This window comes from Equus caballus, chromosome 11, assembly GCF_041296265.1.
Source record: "Equus caballus isolate H_3958 breed thoroughbred chromosome 11, TB-T2T, whole genome shotgun sequence".
Lineage (NCBI taxonomy): Eukaryota > Metazoa > Chordata > Mammalia > Perissodactyla > Equidae > Equus > Equus caballus.
In genome coordinates this window covers 40,994,271-41,010,423 of record NC_091694.1, presented here as the reverse complement: position 1 = coordinate 41,010,423, position 16,153 = coordinate 40,994,271, and the positions used below count along the sequence as shown (strand labels likewise).

Below are 16,153 nucleotides of genomic sequence, written 5' to 3'. Positions count from 1 at the left end.
TTTTTCACCACTAGATTTTCAGTACTACATTGTTCTTTTTCTTTTCTTCTTCTTTTATTTTGGTGGGGAAGATTTGCCCTGAGCTAACATCCATTCCCAATCCTCCTCCTTTTTTTTTTTTTTTTTTGCTTGAGGAAGATTAGCTCTGAGCTAACATCTGTGCCAATCTTCCTCTACTTTGTATGTGGCATGCCTCCACAGCATGGCTGACGAGTGGAGTAGGTCCATACCCAGGATCCGAACCAGCCAACCAGTGGACCTGGGCTGCCCAAGTGGAGCACATGGAGCTTTAACCACTCGGCCACAGGGCCAGCCCCGTTATTTTTCTTTTTTGACTGCTAACTTTCAACGTGCTCTGACATATTATTGGAACGGAAGTGGTGTGGCGGGGATAGAGGGCTCAGTGTCTCCTGGTGGCACAGATGGCCCCACTGTGAGGGACATCTCCAGTGGGATCCAGCGTCTGGCCCATAGCCTAATGGGCTTGAAAACCAGATCTTGTTGGCCCTTCCCACACCCTTGGAACTCGAGTGCTGTTCATGCCCACGGATCGTCCCTAGATGGATGTGCAGAGCCAAAATGCCAGCTGATTCATTCACAGTGACAGTTGCACGCTGGCAGTGAGCTCAGCAGCCCCTCTCCCCCGTCCTCAGCAGGCCCCTGGGAAGCTTGCCCTTGTGTTCCTGTGACACCACCTTAGCAGCAGCATGTGTTTGGGGAGGATGTGAGATGAGGGAGAGAGACAGCTCAAGAGTTGCAATTAAAACATTGAAAAAAGGCAAGGTGGGCTCCCACACCCCTCCACGTGGTGTTGCGTGCAGTAGCAGAACTCGTGTCGGCCGCCTTCTCTTTATGTAAATGGTGTGGGAGGGAGTCTTAAGAAGCACGAGCATGACTTTCTCTTTCTCTTCTGCTCAGTACCAGCCTGAGGTTCCGCCACCAGTGTGGGCCAGACTCGGGACTGAACCAAGTCTGCCAGACAGCCTCAGTCTCCCCCTCTGTAAAATGGGGTGATTTAGTACCTCCCTCCGGGGTGATGTGAGAATCCAACCCCTCTTAGTGTTTCGCACATGAGACTAATGAGCTCCTGAGGAGACACCAGTTGTCACTCTTGTCGCCGCTCCTGGGATCTGCAGGTCCACTTTACGATGAAAGTAGAGTGTAGCAGTCGGGGTGTCTACACTGAGATCTGCTCCTCGAGGCTCCTGTGGCAGGAGTGGCGAGCCCACTTTAGGGGTGGTCTTGAACTGCTGGCCCCTGCCTGTTGTGGGTTCAGGAGGTGGACCCAGGAGCCCCTGGCTGGAAGCAAAGAGCCTGAAAGCTGCCTTGGCTCTCTCCTCACCACCACCCCACCCCCCGGGAGGGAGGTTAGCTAGAGGGCGTGGGTCCGGGCCACCCTCTGATCTGGCCCCTGGGGATGGGAACGTGGCAGTCTGGCCTGTCTCTCTGACCTCGGCCTCCCCACCAGAGCGGGAAGCTTGGGCTACAGAGCTTTTATCTCACAGTATGAGGTCAGTGCCCAGAGCTGGCCAAGATGGGCGATAAACTCTAATAACTTGGTGACCCGGGGCTCCCACGTCTGCCCTTGGCCTTGTTGGGGGCAAGCCCAGGCCTTGTTTCTGACCCGAGGTTACTTTTGTTCAGAAGGCAAGGCTGAGGTATCACCCTCCCCGTGCAGATGCTTAAATCCCCCTTTATTCCCACCCTCGCCCCTTGACCAGCACCTGGGCAACCTTCTGCTGAACCAGAATCTCTTATCAGCCACTGATGAGCACGAAGTGCCCGCCCCCAGAGCAAGGCCCAGGTTGAGGGCGGGTGGCAGCCACAAACAGGAGTCGGATACAGCCCAGATTGTTTACTGATCTCTCCTGCCACCATCTTTGTGTGCTGAGAGCGGCTGAGCCACAGTGGCATGTAGGGGATCCCAGCCCAGGTAAGCCCACCCCCTCCCTGTGGACCTGGGGGCGTTGGCATCTGCAAGTTAGCTCCTTAGACTGAATCTTCTGCTACCTTTGGGAAAGACCCCGTGAGACCCTGAGCAGGCCTGTCGCTGCTCCCGGGCTGTTGGCTGGCCGGGAGTATGATGAGGGATTTCATCGCTGGCCCCCCCACGCCTGCTCTGCCCCATCCGGGCAGCAGGCTGGCTTCTCCCCCACCCCATACCCTGCGGTGAGGTTCCACATGTGCCCACTGCTGCCCGGCTGCGAGGGAAGCTGGGATGGGCCTGCCCAAGCTATTTTTACCCAGCCCTGTCCCCAGAGAGCTGTTCTCTGACTCTGAGTTACTGCCTGGGGAGCGGAGCTGTTGCCAGGGCTGGGAGTGGGTGAGCTGCAGCCTTGGAGCCTCCTGGACTCCCTTGCCCAGGCAGCATCGCATCCTGACACTTATTAAAGGGTGTAATTAACTTGCAGAGAGACCTCCCAAGAGAGTGGGCAGAAGAAGACCCTGGTGGAGGGAAAAGAGGCATGTTTGGAGGGCAGGCTTTGCAATTTGTAAAAGTCTGGTTTCCAGAAGCTAAACCCAACCTACCTTCGCCCATGTGCCACGAGGATCAGAGGGACAGGGTCCCGGGGCCTGGATGGAGGCCGTTAGGCCAGGAGGCACCCCCGGTTGTGTTCTCTCAATATGGCGAAGATAATAATAGCTCAGATTTATTGAGCGCTTTGTGTGTGTGCTTAGATCATGTGCCAACTCATTTAATCGTAATAATAGTTAACTCTCTTCCATAGTTGGGGAAAATGAGGCCCTGAGAAGTTCAGTAAACCTAAGGTCACAGAGCTCGTAAGTGGGGGAGCCGGGATTTGAACCCAGTCGGGCCACCTCCAGAGCTTGCTCCTAACGCCAACTTGGCCCCTGTCTTCTTTGCCGTGTTTCCAGCATTTATGAGGCATGAGGCTTTGTTCTAGATTCTCTGTGGCAATCCTGCCAAGTAGTTATTTCCATCCCTGTTTTTAGGTGAGGCTCAGAAATTGAGCAACTTATCCAGGGTCACACAGCCAGCCAGTGGCTGAGCCAAGATCGGCACCCGGGACTCAGGGTTACCGTGGGTGGGCTCTCCCCAGCTCACCATCCACAGTGCAGATACTTGCTAATCACCCCCCATGTGCTCCCTGCAGTGCTGACCATTGGGGGTTCTGATGCAGGGATCCCCGTTGTTACCTCTTCAGGGTCTTCCTTCTCCCAGGAAATGTGGAAATGGGCCCTCCATGCACTAGCTTCCAGGAAGACGTAGAGTAATGGGGTGTATGACTTGGAGGTAGCATCCCATTGCGGCCAGGTGGGTGAGGGGAGGACCAGATGAGGTCCTGGCATCTGGGCCCCTCCGCACCCTGCTCTGAGAGCGTGGACGGTGGGGCATCGTCAGCCACTCTGAGGCTTGGATGCCCCCCCCACCACACGTGGGTATTGATACTTGGCCTTTTCACAAGCCATTGCATTCAGCGCATGCCAACTTCCTACGGAGGAAGGGGTGACTCTGGGGCCTGCTGGTGGATAAACGCTGCTCTTGAGACTGGAGAGGGGCCCACAGGTAGGCTGTGTGCTCCAGGCTCCCACCCCGAGACGAGGCCAGCTCCATCCAGCCCAGATGGAGACAGGATGGGGACATGGAGGGGGATAATAGTGATGTGGACCGGCCCTGCCAGCGTGGCTGACTTGGGCCTGTTTCCACAGCCTTGAGCCTCAGAACTCTCCCGAAACCTCCGATCTTGGATAGTTCCCCAGGCCCAGCCTCTTGAGGAGGGCATACCTCCTGGCCTCCTGTCTGTCCAGGAGCTCGCTGGCTGAGTAGCCGGGACCTGTGGGCTATAGGGATGGCTTGGCTTCTGCAACGCGCAGCGCCTAGTAAGGCCAGATGAGAATTGAGTGCTCCCTCAGCTGCTGACACTGGTGCTTGTGCAAATTGTCATGTGTGGCCCTCAGAGTAGCCTCTGAGGTAGAGGTGGCTGTCCCATTCTATAGGTAAGGAGTCAGGGGCTCAGAGGTCACTGGCCCAAGGTCACACAGCTTGTGAGTGGCCAGGCCAGCCGAGACTAAAACCCACCCTGCCAGGTTCCAGAGCCATGCCTTCACCCAGCCCCACTCACAGGCGTGTCTTGGGGCTTGTGGAGGAACACTGTACCCCCTTGATCTCCCTTCACTGCTGGGACCCCTCAGCAGGGTGGAAGGAGGTGACCAGGAGTGGTCTGGACATAGGCCAGCCGTGCCTGTGTGGCCCACAGTGACTGGCCCTGGGGGGACAGGAGCTCTGTGCTCAGGCCTGGCTCTGGGTCCTAAGGGACAGAGTCCTGGGGATACAGGTTACCCATTGATGTTTCCCAGAGCTTCCTGCTGAGGACGCTGTCCCTTCCCTAAAGGCCCCCAAAACCAGACACCTTCTCTGTGAAACCCATTCACTGCTCCCCTCGTCCTGCCGCCCCTCCAGAGCAGGCCTCAGTTCCGGGGCCCTGCCCCGGGCATCCTCTGCACCCCAAGGGGCACACTGCTGTGGAGGGAGATCCCGACGCAGACCGTGTGGCCTGGGCCAGCGGGCAGCGCCCTAGGCCTCGAGTTCTCCGCATAGAAACATCGACGTTTCTACCCTGGGGCTTCTGCCGCTCAGCATCCCGCCACCCGGCATCGGCCTGGGGTCTGTCCGGGAACTCGGCTGGACTTGCAACAGCAGTAGAATTTTCCTGACCACTCCGGGCGCATTAACCTCCTGCTCCGCCACATTCCCCAAAGATTCCCTTTCCCTCTCCTCAGCAGCTTACGTGCTTACATGACACGGGGCCTCCGGGCGGGGCCCTGACCTGCCCAGGAGGCCTGGCTGGAGGGTAGCTGTGCTGTCGAATCAGATGGAGCCTCTTCCCAGGCCGCCTAGGAACCCCGTGAGGACAATGTTTTTTATTGTGAACGAGCCCTTCCTTTCCCTCTGTACCTTCATCTGAAAAACAGAAGAAACTCACGGGCTCAGAAGGGTTTCTAATGTGACTTTCAGGTTCTCCCAGCCGATGAGTAGTGGCTCAGGGTGGGGATGAGAGGTTGCCTTCCCGCACCTTCCAGCACCTTCCAGCAGCTGCCCCTGCTTTGCCTCCTTTCCTGAGGTATTTGTGGTCGGAGCAGGCAGCACCCCTCCCAGGCCTGTTGCTGCACCCAGGCCTTCCCCAGAGGCTGCAGGAGAATGGGAGCTAGGCCGGGCCAAGGCCTTCAGGGAGGAGCAGGGCACAGGGCCACTTTTGTCCAGGACAAATGCCTAAGCAGTACTGGCCCAGACGAACCAAGGTGCACAGTTAGTTACTTTTCTTCTAGCTGTCTTTATATTATTTGAATTTAGGGGAAAACCACTAGAAATGGTTTTGAAGTTATAATTAAAATTTCCCCTTGCCTTGGGCAAACAATGGTGGGTTGAAAGAAAAGGTATTGATTTAGGGAGCAACTAATTTTAAGAGAAAAGGCTGGCATGTTCAGGGAGAGAGAGTGTGTGTTCGCACACCCCTGTGTGCACATGCCCAGACTTGGTGCGTCGGGAGCCTGGTTCAGGTCTCAGCGGGGTCCTCTGTAGCTGGGAGTTCCAGGGCAGCCGCCTCCTACTCCGAGCCTCGTCCTGCCTGTGTCAGACAGAGACAATGAATCCTTCCTCTCTGCCCCCTGCACCTCCCGGAGCTGTTGTTAGAGATAAATGGGGGTGTGCGTGGGATACAGACGGACAGGACGCTTTGTCCAGTGTGAAGGGCCAGGCACATGTGGACTCTGCTCAGCCAGAGGTTAAAAATATGCCCAAGGAGGTGGTGGTCTTGTTGGGAGGAAAGGACCCCTCCGGGGACAGCTGACCCCTTCTACTGCCCCACCTGTGGCTGTGACAAGCCCCTCAAGGCCACTCTTTCAACCCTCGTCAGGCCCTTGGGCCAGCTGCCAGGAGTATGGGTGTGTTGCTGTGAGACATTGGGTGAGCGGGGGCCATTGGTCCCCACCTGCATATGTGAGTTGGGTGTCTCAGGCCAGGGCACCCGGCAGAAACTCGGCCTCAGTATCTTGGTGTCCAGTGAGGCAAACGTGAGCTGCCCAGAGGCCAAGCTGGACACTTGAGGAGCATGGATGCTGGTGTCCCCTTGGCATCTGCCTGCCTTCTGGGAGCAGGGTGGGTGGCAGCCTCCTCAGGACCCCTGCTGACACAGCACCATGGGGAGAGCGTGGGCACTGGTGACTCACAGTCCAGTCCCAGCCCTGCGCTGCCACTAACTCCCACGTGGCCCCGGGCAAGTCATTTCACCTACACAGAGGGGGAAAGGAGACCCAACACGCAGGGCTGAGACACGCCCACTTGCAAAGCGGCCGAATGTCACGTAAGCCACAGAGCAAGGATGCCTCGCCAGCACTCACTTTCCCCTGCCCCTGTGTCTGGGAAGGGGAAGAACTTGCAGACAAAGGAGCAGAGCATGCGCATTGCTCCCCAGCTCTCCTTGGGAGGCTCTCTCCCTCCTGCCTGGTTTCTCTTCAAGTGTCCACGCATTGACCCAGAGGGTGTCCTGCTCGGGTAGGAGGTGGGCAGCACTGGGGGGAGTGCCTGGGCCTCGTAATTAGCACTCTGTCCCTATGACGTGTGCTGTCCCTGTCGTCACTCTGAGGTGTGAAAATCCACAAAGTGTGGGTTGCATCAATAATAAATGGAACCAAGCATGTGTTGGCCAGAGACAGGTGGGGGTCCTCTGCCTGCTGGCCAGAGGACCTCTGGCAGGTTACTCTCTCAGCCTTGGTTTCCTCATTACTAAAATGGGGACAAGAATCGCTGTCCTGAAGAGTTGTCATGAAGCCCAAAAGGGTTACTATGGATAAACTCTGAGCTCCGTCTCTGGAACTTGGTGGCTGCTCAGTCAGTGTGGGTTCCCTTTGTTTCTACTTGGGTGTGGCTTCAGGCTTGCAGACGAAGAGCTGGCTTAGGGTACCAGATCTGGTAAGGTTGGGAGCCATGTGGGATTGGGTTAGTGACATCTAGCTGGAAAGGGCTGTGGGAACACTAGGGGTGATTTTAATTACACAGCCCCTCAGCCCCGACAGGGGCGCTTGGCTGCCTGTGTCAACTTTATTGGTCCATCTGGTGCTCAGCCTGAGTCATGGCAGAGGCAGGAGCCAAGCTCATTAATCGCCATCTATTCTTAGCCCGGGGATGTCTTGGTTGGGATAGACCCCCAGCAGGGCTGCCTGCTCACCAATGGCAGCAGACAGCTGTATGTGGCCGGGCAGGCACAGTCAAGCCTGTCACTGACCAGCTTCCCTGGGTATCCCCAATCCTGTCCTTGTCTGAGATGCCCTAGGCCTTTCACAGCCTTGTTGCTATTGGTCTTCTTGCAGCCCTGGGGCTGGAGGAAGCACCTTGAATGGGGGGCTCTGCCAGCCCTAGCAAGGAGCACACCGAAGAACCTTGGGAGTGGCTTGACATCTCAGGTGGGAGCAGGGGAAGGCAGTGCCACCTCGGAGGCATCTGCCTCCTTAGAGGCAAAGCAGCCCCAAGAAATGGTTTGCAGCGAGCTCCCTCTCAGATGGGGGTAAACTTTGAGTAAAGCCAGAATGCTTCTCCTATAAGAAGATTTTAGCAGAAGGTTCGGGCGAATCTTTGTTGCACATGGACACTGTGCCAGGCAGTGTGGTAGGCACTGGGGACCAGCCCAAAGCTCAGAATTGAAAGACCTGGTGTTCTTGCTCCCCAGCATGGCTGTGGCAGGCCCAAGACAGACCGTCCCTCCCCGGTTGGCATCATGTCCTGTGGCTGGGGTTTATTCATTGAGGTCCTACTGAGACACACGACCCCGTCAGATTCCATTGCCATTCTTAGTTTACCGAGAAGAGAACTGAGGTTCAGAGAGGTTGTTTGATGGGCTCAGAATCATGGAGGGCAGACCCCATGCTGTGCACACATTCCCTACGCTGTGCTGCATCAAGCCCCACTGGGTCAGGGTCCGTTCATTGTGGCTGTGCCCTTCAATCAGTCACCAAGACGCCTTCTGCAAGTCATTTGGCTTCCTGTGCAGACTTTGTGACGGCAGCCCTGGTGAGCTGTCTGGGCGCCCTGAAGCATGTGGCTGGCCTGGCCGTGGCTCTCCTCCATGGACGGCTGTCTCTGCAGATTCCCACTCCTCGCTGGGCTTGCATGAGGCAGCCAGTGTGAGCGGCCCTGGGAGGAATCACCTGCCAGGAGTTCTCATCCTCGAGGTCCGGGGTCTGGGCCTCCTGCGTCACCATCCCCGCTGTCCCTTGCAGCTGATGAGGGGGCTGAGCCCCAGGGAGCCAGCCTCACTCATTCTGTGCCCCTTTGTCTTTTCCAGGGCAGTGAGGTGCCAGACCCCACCTTTGCTGATGGCGAGCTCCTCCCCAGGGAGCCTGGCTTCTTTCCCGACGAGGAGGAGGCTATGTCTCTGGCCCCACCCGAGGGCCCCCCGGAGTCAGACATGGATAGCCCCATGGACGGCACCCAGAGCTTGGAGGGGTTGGTCGGGAATCCTGCCGAGGAGAAAGATGGGGGCCTCAGGGGCCTGTTCCTGCCAGAGGACAAGTGAGTTAAAACTGTCTGGACTCCACACTTCAGGAGCAGGCGATGGGCACGGCCGACCCAGAGATTTCCAGAGGGAGGAACGGGGTCCCAGTGTCCGTTGAACCATATGAAATTGTCAATTTCTAATCATTTTCAACCTTCTCGTAAAAGGCAGTTTCGTGTGGTTCAACCTAACTCATTTTTCTCAGTGCAGGGAGTTCTCAAACTCAGGGCGCCCTGGCAGTCGTCGTGTTCTGGCTGGGGCCTTTGGAATTGTTGGTTCCTGTCGCTTCCTGGGAACGCCCCTCAGCCCTGCCTAAGACCAACCAACGCAAGGACACTGGTCCCAGGTCTCAGACCTGTTGATCTTTTGGCAATCATTTGCCACTGGATTGTTTCCACTGTTTCCTGGGACCCGTCACCGCAAGGCAGCCAGCGGCAGGTGCCAAGAGCTTTAGTAAAGTTTATGGGAGAAAGAACTGAGGAGTACGAGGCAGATAAATAACTAAATTAACAAAATAGGCTGGAGGTACCAGGAGACCTGATCTTGAGCACCCAGCGGTGACCCTGTGATTCTTAGATGGAGACCAGGCTTCCTCAGGGGCGCAGTTTGAGAATTACTGCCTTAACCCGTGACACGCTTCTTGGCGCTGTTTCAGGTTTGCCGTTTTTAGTGTGCAAGCTCGGTAAGTTGGAGGAACCCTAATTGATGGTAGCGGGACACAGAGGGAAGCTATATTTTGGCAGGTGAAGAGGTGTACTTCTCCTTGTTCTTAGTTTGCAGTCAGGGCTCAGCCAGCCCCACGTACTGTCCCAGGCCACACCGTGGGTCACCCGTGAGAGGCCCAGGGTCTCTGACCTGTGTTCTTTGGACTAGAAATCCTCTCTGTAAACTGGGAGAAGGGTCTCACCTAGCAGCTCATTGTTTATTTTAAAACTTCGTTTCCTTGGGGCCAGCCTGGTGGCGCAGCAGTTAAGTATGCACATTCTGCTTTGGCGGCCCGGGGTTTCCTGGTTTGGATCCCAGGTGTGGACATGGCACCACTTGGCAAGCCATGCTGTGGTAGGCATCCCACGTATAAAATGGAGGAAGATGGGCATGGATGTTAGCTCAGGGCCACTCTTCCTGAGCAAAAAGAGGAGGATTGGCAGCAGCTGTTAGCTCAGGGCTAATCTTCCTCAAAAAAAAAAAAAGTAAAAAAGTAAAACTTCGTTTCCTTATTAGAGTACAAGCCGATTAAACAGAACTTGAAGAAGGTAGGAAAAACGAGAATGGAGGGGAAGTAACTTACTTTACTCACAGTCCCACCACCTAAACCCAAGCCCTCTTACCACTTAAATATTTTTATTTCCTGCTTTTCCTTATTCTGTATAGACCTTTTAACTGCTCAGTCTTACTAGATCTAAAATTTTATGTCTAACTTTTAATTTATATTAATTTTTCCACATTAATATTTTTTATAGACCTTGTATCAGCTATTTGATAGCCCATGATAATTTCATTTAGTAGTACAGACTATAATTTAATAATTGTAATCATTTAGCTACTATGTATTCTGACTTAATAACCATACTCTAATGTAGCTGTAGGTAAACCGTTAGGTGGCAGGCAACGTTTTGCTGCTCTGGACAAGCGTTGGTTTGAATCTCTCTTGTGGAGAAAGTTTTGGGTGAGATGGCTCCCTTAGGATAAAGTCCCAAAAGTGTACTTCCCAGGTCAAAAAGTGCATACTTAGTCCGGCTCCTGGTACCCGTAGCCCATGGACCTCGGGAGACGGGGCGTCGTTGACGGCCAACCCTTCTCTGCCACAGGTCCCTGGTCCACACTCCGTCCATGACAACGTCCGACCTCTCCACACACTCCACCACCTCGCTCATCAGCAACGAGGAGCAGTTTGAAGACTATGGGGAGGGGGATGACGTGGACTGTGCCCCCAGCAGCCCCTGCCCCGATGACGAGACCAGGACCAACGTCTACTCGGACCTGGGGTCTTCAGTGTCTTCCAGGTGGCCCCTGGGTCTGGAATGGCATTTGGGGTCCAGGAAACGTGGCAGAACCAACCCAACCTCATCCCAGGGACGTTCGGCTGGCAGGCTCCTGAGCAACATGAGATCTGCTCCTGAGGTTTAGGGGTGCCCCCTGATTGCGGGTCTGGGATTTCTCCTCCCTCCTTCTGTCTTGGGGAAGAAACAAAATTAACCAACCTGGGAGGCTGCCGACTCCGGGGTCTCTGTGGTCTTGCTTTCTGGAACCTCAGTGTCAAAGGGTCCTTCCAGGTGCCATACTGAGCTTCCCACACACCTGAGTTGTTACGTCCTCTGACGTCAGCTCTTACTTGCCTTATCTGTGAAATGGGGACAAGCCATAGGCTTCTTCTCTTTGAGGGTGTTGAAGGAGGGAAGATCTGTTGCTGTATTTCCACCTCCCCCCAACACACACACACACACAGTCCACAGGCAGTGGGGAGTCCAGCAAAGTAAGCTCGGCAGGATGGGGCAGGGCACCAGACTGGATGGCAGCTAAGGAGGTGATTCCTTTCTCTCCCGTGAATCAGCGCGGGGCAGACCCCTAGGAAGATGCGGCACGTGTACAACAGCGAACTGCTGGACGTTTACTGTTCCCAGTGCTGCAAGAAGATCAACCTGCTGAACGACCTGGAGGCCCGACTGAAAAACCTGAAGGCCAACAGGTGAGGCCCCAGGGCCCAGTGTAGCGGCGGGGTCCAGGGTGGGGAGCAGAGGGCAAAGCCCCAGCCAAGTGGCCCCCTCGGTCTGGGTGGGGGAGAGCGCTCTGAATGGGGTTACTCCTGGAGGCTTGCGTTTTTTGCAACAGGAAAATCCGGGTGCTGCTTCTCAGGACCCAGCAGATGAGTGGATTCCCCTTGCGGGGCAGGAAGCTATCCTGCAGCCAGGGCAGAGTAGGGAGTGGACCAGTGCTCCCTCTGTTCAATGACCATTTCCTCTCTCTCTCCCTCTCCAGCCCCAACCGAAAGATCTCCAGCACGGCCTTCGGACGGTAAGGGCCCCCCTTGGGAGGAGGGGTTGAATGCTGCTCCCTTGAGTGTTCCTGCTGCCGGGGTGGCCAGCTCCGTGCCAGCAGCCCAGCCCCAGCCAGTGTGGCTGATTGAGCCGAGGAGAGTGAGGCATCCCAGGGCAGTGCAGGTGGAGCAGCCAGAGGAGACCCACTTCTGAAAAAGAAGGGCCAGCCTCCTCCATCCCCACCCCTTGCTCCTTCTGGCAGCGGTCAGCATCTCCAAACCCTCAGCTGCCTCAGCCTCAGCCAGGCACGCCAGGGATGCCCCGAGAGACGCGGCCCACATCCTAGCGTGAGTGCTCTTCCTCACCGTCTGGAGCTGGCGGCTGTTCCAGCAGAGACCCCAGGCTTGCCGCTGGCAGGGATGGGGCGTGAGTGTGTCCCATGGAAGCTGGTCCCTTAGACCCAGGTTAAATTCTGAACGGCTGCCTTCCCAGGACTGCCAGGATCCTGCCTTGGTCCTCCTGCAGACTGGCCCCAGGGCTCTGGGAGCTACCAGTGAGCATGCAGGCTCTGGCCCAGGAGCTGATGTGGGATGGCCTCCTGGCACAGATCCTGGCTGCTGTCTGTCGGGAGAGGGAAGCGGGAGCCCCTGGGGAGAGGCAGCGGGTTTGCCTCAGGCAAAGGTTACCTTGACAGCATCTGCCTGTTTCTAGCCCCACTCACCAACCCACTGCCCGGCACAGTCTGGGTGTGTCTCTCTCCCCCAGGATCCCCAGAGATGTAGCAGGAGCCAGCTTGTCGGAGGACATTGAGCCCTGCTGGGTGGGCTCAGGAGGCCCAGACCCCCTGCTGGGATGTGGAGCCAGGCTGCCTTTGCTGGGCAGTTTTCCAGCTGGAAAGGGTGGAAGGGCTCTACCAGCTCTGGTCACTTGGTAGCTGTGGGCTCCATGGAGCAGCAGGCTAGAGCTGGGATGGATTGGCCATGTCTGCCATGGGCTCAGGAGGGGCGTAGCAGCCTGGCTGCTGTCCTCTGAGCTGGATGATCTCTTGAGGTCAGAGGTCAGGCACCTCTTCTCTCCTGACCAGGTGGGGGCAGCCTCCTGAGAGGGGCTCCTTGCACCCTCCCTGGGGTACTGGCTACTCTCCCAGCCCATGGCCTGAGTCTGAACCCCAGTCTACGGCTGACCTCTGCAGCCAGCTGTGCCTCCCCCCATCCCTGCAGGCAGCTCATGCACAGCAGCAACTTTAGCAGCAGTAATGGCAGCACTGAGGACCTGTTCCGGGACAGCATTGACTCCTGTGACAATGACATCACGGAGAAGGTGCGTCGTGGGTGAATGGAGGAGGGGTTTAATGTGTGCATGCTCCCTGGGGTAGTGGGGAGCTCTCTGGGGACTTGGGAGACCCTGTCCCTGCCCAGGAGTTGGGGGTAGGTGGCCCCCCAATATGACCCTTCTCTTTCTACATGGTCAGTTGGAGGTCCTGGCTGTCAGTCCGATGGTTTCCAGGTTCTCAGTCCTGCGAACTCAAAGGTTTTCTCCACCCTCACCTCTGCCCCTCCATTATAGGTGAGCTTCCTGGAAAAAAAGGTGACAGAGCTGGAGAATGACAGCCTGACCAATGGGGACCTGAAGAGCAAGCTGAAGCAGGAGAACACCCAGCTAGTGCACAGGTCAGGGGCCGGGCCTGTGACGCGGGGGAACGGAGGCCTGTCCTGGCGCTAAGGCCCCTGCAAGAAGCTGGAGGAGGGAGCCCGTATGTCCTTCCACCTCTGAGGGTCTGTGACACATCAGTTGCTTGCTGTATGGCCCTGCCCATACAGGGTGCCCAGGAGGACAGGTCTTTGGGGACAGGGACACAGGTGGAGCCTGACCTTGAGCCCCAGGTCTGCAGCCCCAGGGCAGGTCTAAGGCAGGAGTTGGGATCCACTCTCCTGTCTCTGTCCTACGCTGATGAGAGCCGACCTCCCTTCCGGGGGGACAAGCTCTGCAGAGGTGGGGAGGCTGGTGTGAGTGGGGGGCTCGCACCTGCTATGGGTGGGAGGAGTCCCAGCATTGCTGTGTCCGCCTCCCGATGGACGCCCACTGAACGTGACGTCCCCACTGCCACCTGCACGAAGTCAGTGCACATAGAGTTTAGTTGTCCTCATGGCGTGGCCTGAAACTCAGTAAACTGATGCCCACCCGGGGTCTGGTCCTCAACCTTGTAGGGCCCAAAGATGGGACCTTTTGTACACCCCAGAAGGTCAGCCTCATGGATGGAATGTTGCCAGTGAAATGTGTCCCAGACGGATGTACCAACCAGGCCACCAGCAGTGGGGTCATGACATCCACAGTGGGGCCTGGCCCTTCCCCAGGGCTGACATGCTCTGGGCCACTAGCCAGAAGCTGAATTATGGATCAGAAGGGTACTGATATAGAGCAAACAGAGCAAAAAGAGGAGGTGAGACCTGAGGGCCGTTTCATCCCGCCGTGGCGAGGCCTGCATCCCTTCCTGTGCCAGCCCTGGGAGTCCCGCCCTCTCGGGTACAGCCTTACTGCCCTCTGGACCCACTGCCAGGCCTGCCCCTCTGTGGCGTGCGTGGCTGAGACACCTCTCCTTAGGTGCCCTGGGGGCTCTAACTCATCTGTCAACAAAGCTGCTGGCCCACAGGCCTGGTGCCCACACCACCACCTCCCACAGTCACGGGTGTTAGCGACTCAGGGTCTTGGGCTCCCCCATGGCCGCAGGCTGTGTTGGCGTGAGAAGACACAGGCCACGAGAGATGGCCCTGGACTGGAGTCCCTGCCTCTCCTCAGGGTGCACGAGCTGGAGGAGATGGTGAAGGATCAGGAGACCATGGCCGAGCAGGCGCTGGAGGAGGAGGCGCGGCGGCACCGTGAGGCCTACAGCAAGCTGGAGCGCGAGAAGAGCACCGAGATCGAGCTGCTCAACACCAGGTGGGCCCTTCCGCAGAGCCTCTGCCCTCTGATCCGCCCTCGCTCCCGATATAGCCCTGTGGGGCAGGCGCTACCCCATTCTGTAGACGGGAAGACTGAGCCAGAGGGAAAACCTGGTGTTCTGACACCTCTGCTTTGATGTCTGAACACATGGACTCTAGGAAGCATGTCCAAGAGTGTTCATAGCAGCATTGTTCGTATTAGGTAAAACTGGAAACAGCACGCCTGGCTGTCAACAAGAGGAGCGGTAGACGACAGTGGTCTTGCCCCAACTCCTGGGCTGGGACTAATGTCCATGCGTGGAGCGCCCCCTGCTGTCAGATTCACCACTGACCCTGAGCCCCAGGGGCTAAGGGAACTGGAAAAGCCAGGCCCCAGTGTTAAGGGCTCCTGTGCCTTGGGTGTAGCTGTTAGAACTTGAGACAGAAACAGGAGTATTAACCTAGGAATCTGGGTCAGTCACCCATCAGCTCAAGGATCTTGGGCATATTGGCTCACACCCCAGGCCTCAGTTTCCCCATCTCTTGTTCCTCCCTGCCTGTGGAGTGACCGTGAGTGCGGGAGAGCTGGTGCACAGCAGAACACTGCACACACACGAGGGCAGTGAGGATGTTCCAGGACTGCCCTCGCTGCTGACCCCGGTGACACCACCTGGGCCTCTGGCAGAGAGGACGGCTGCCCCCGTACTCCTCAGGCCCCTGAGTCCCCGGTCCCTAGCTGAGCCTTCTTGGGGTCTGCTAGGCCCAGCCTGGGGTCTAGGGAGTGTGGGGAGGTGGGCTCACAGCTGGCGGGCAGGTACTTCCCTGCCTGCTGAGGTCAAGCAGGCCCGAAGGGGACTGGGGGGCCAGGCCCCTGCACAGTTTGGCGGGGAGACCTTCCAACTTCCCTGTACCTGAGACCCACTTTGTTAACTTTATTGACCAGGGTTCAGTTTAAGTTTTCACTCATGTTCTAGAAGCTGCTGGCTTGCATCTGTTTCTGGAGGCTCATACCTCATTAAGTGTCACTGCTCTCTGTCTGCTTCTAACTGCTGGCCTGGCCGGGTGGCCTGAGCAAGGTGCCTGGGCCATGGGTGGCGGAAGAAGACAGTGTGAGTGTAGGCCTAAGGCCAAAGCACAGAAAGCCAGCCCTCTTGGGAACCATCTCCTAACCTGTGCCCCTTGCACAACTCCAGGGGGCGCTGTTCATGGATAATATGCAGACAGTGCTCCCAGCATCATGTGGTGTGCTTTGCTCCTTGCATCCTCCACCATCTCAAGTCCCCTATCAGGTGGCCTGGTCAGAGCATGGGTGGTGGGTCTGAATTCCTCACTGGTCCTGGCCTGGGGCCTCTCCTGGGGAGCCCATTGGAGGCCAGAAAGCCATCTCTCCAGGAAGGAGGAAGTGACAGTGGGAAGGACAGGGAATGCTCTGTGGGAAACCATGCCAGAAATGAGCCTGTAGTGTTCTGGTGCCACTGATGGATAGCTCAACTCACCTGCCCCTCTTCTCAGCTTATTTAAAACCCACCTGAGGGCCGGCCTGGTGGCACAGTGGTTAAGCTCACATGTTCCACTTCAGCAGTCTGGGGTTTGCTGGTTCAGATCCCAGGTGCAGACATAGCACTGCTTGGCAAGCCATGCTGTGGCAGGCATCCTACATATAAAGTAGAGGAAGATGGGCACGGATGTTAGCTCAGGGCCAGTCTTCCTCAGCGAAAGAGGAGGATTGGCAGCGGATGTTATCTCAGGG

The 16,153-nt window shown here is 56.9% G+C and overlaps 1 protein-coding gene across 4 annotated transcripts in view; it reads left to right on the top strand.

Annotated features, from left to right (window-relative positions):
* Positions 1-16,153, top strand: part of RAB11FIP4 (RAB11 family interacting protein 4) — a 117,336-nt gene that overhangs the window by 90,946 nt on the left and 10,237 nt on the right. For all 4 annotated transcript variants that reach the window (XM_070226398.1, XM_023653052.2, XM_070226399.1 and 1 more), the window contains 7 exons: positions 8,301-8,527; positions 10,319-10,513; positions 11,062-11,196; positions 11,487-11,522; positions 12,706-12,805; positions 13,052-13,155; positions 14,282-14,422. In XM_070226398.1, the coding sequence (XP_070082499.1) occupies positions 8,301-8,527; positions 10,319-10,513; positions 11,062-11,196; positions 11,487-11,522; positions 12,706-12,805; positions 13,052-13,155; positions 14,282-14,422 (938 nt within the window). The remainder of the gene's footprint in view (positions 1-8,300; positions 8,528-10,318; positions 10,514-11,061; positions 11,197-11,486; positions 11,523-12,705; positions 12,806-13,051; positions 13,156-14,281; positions 14,423-16,153) is intronic.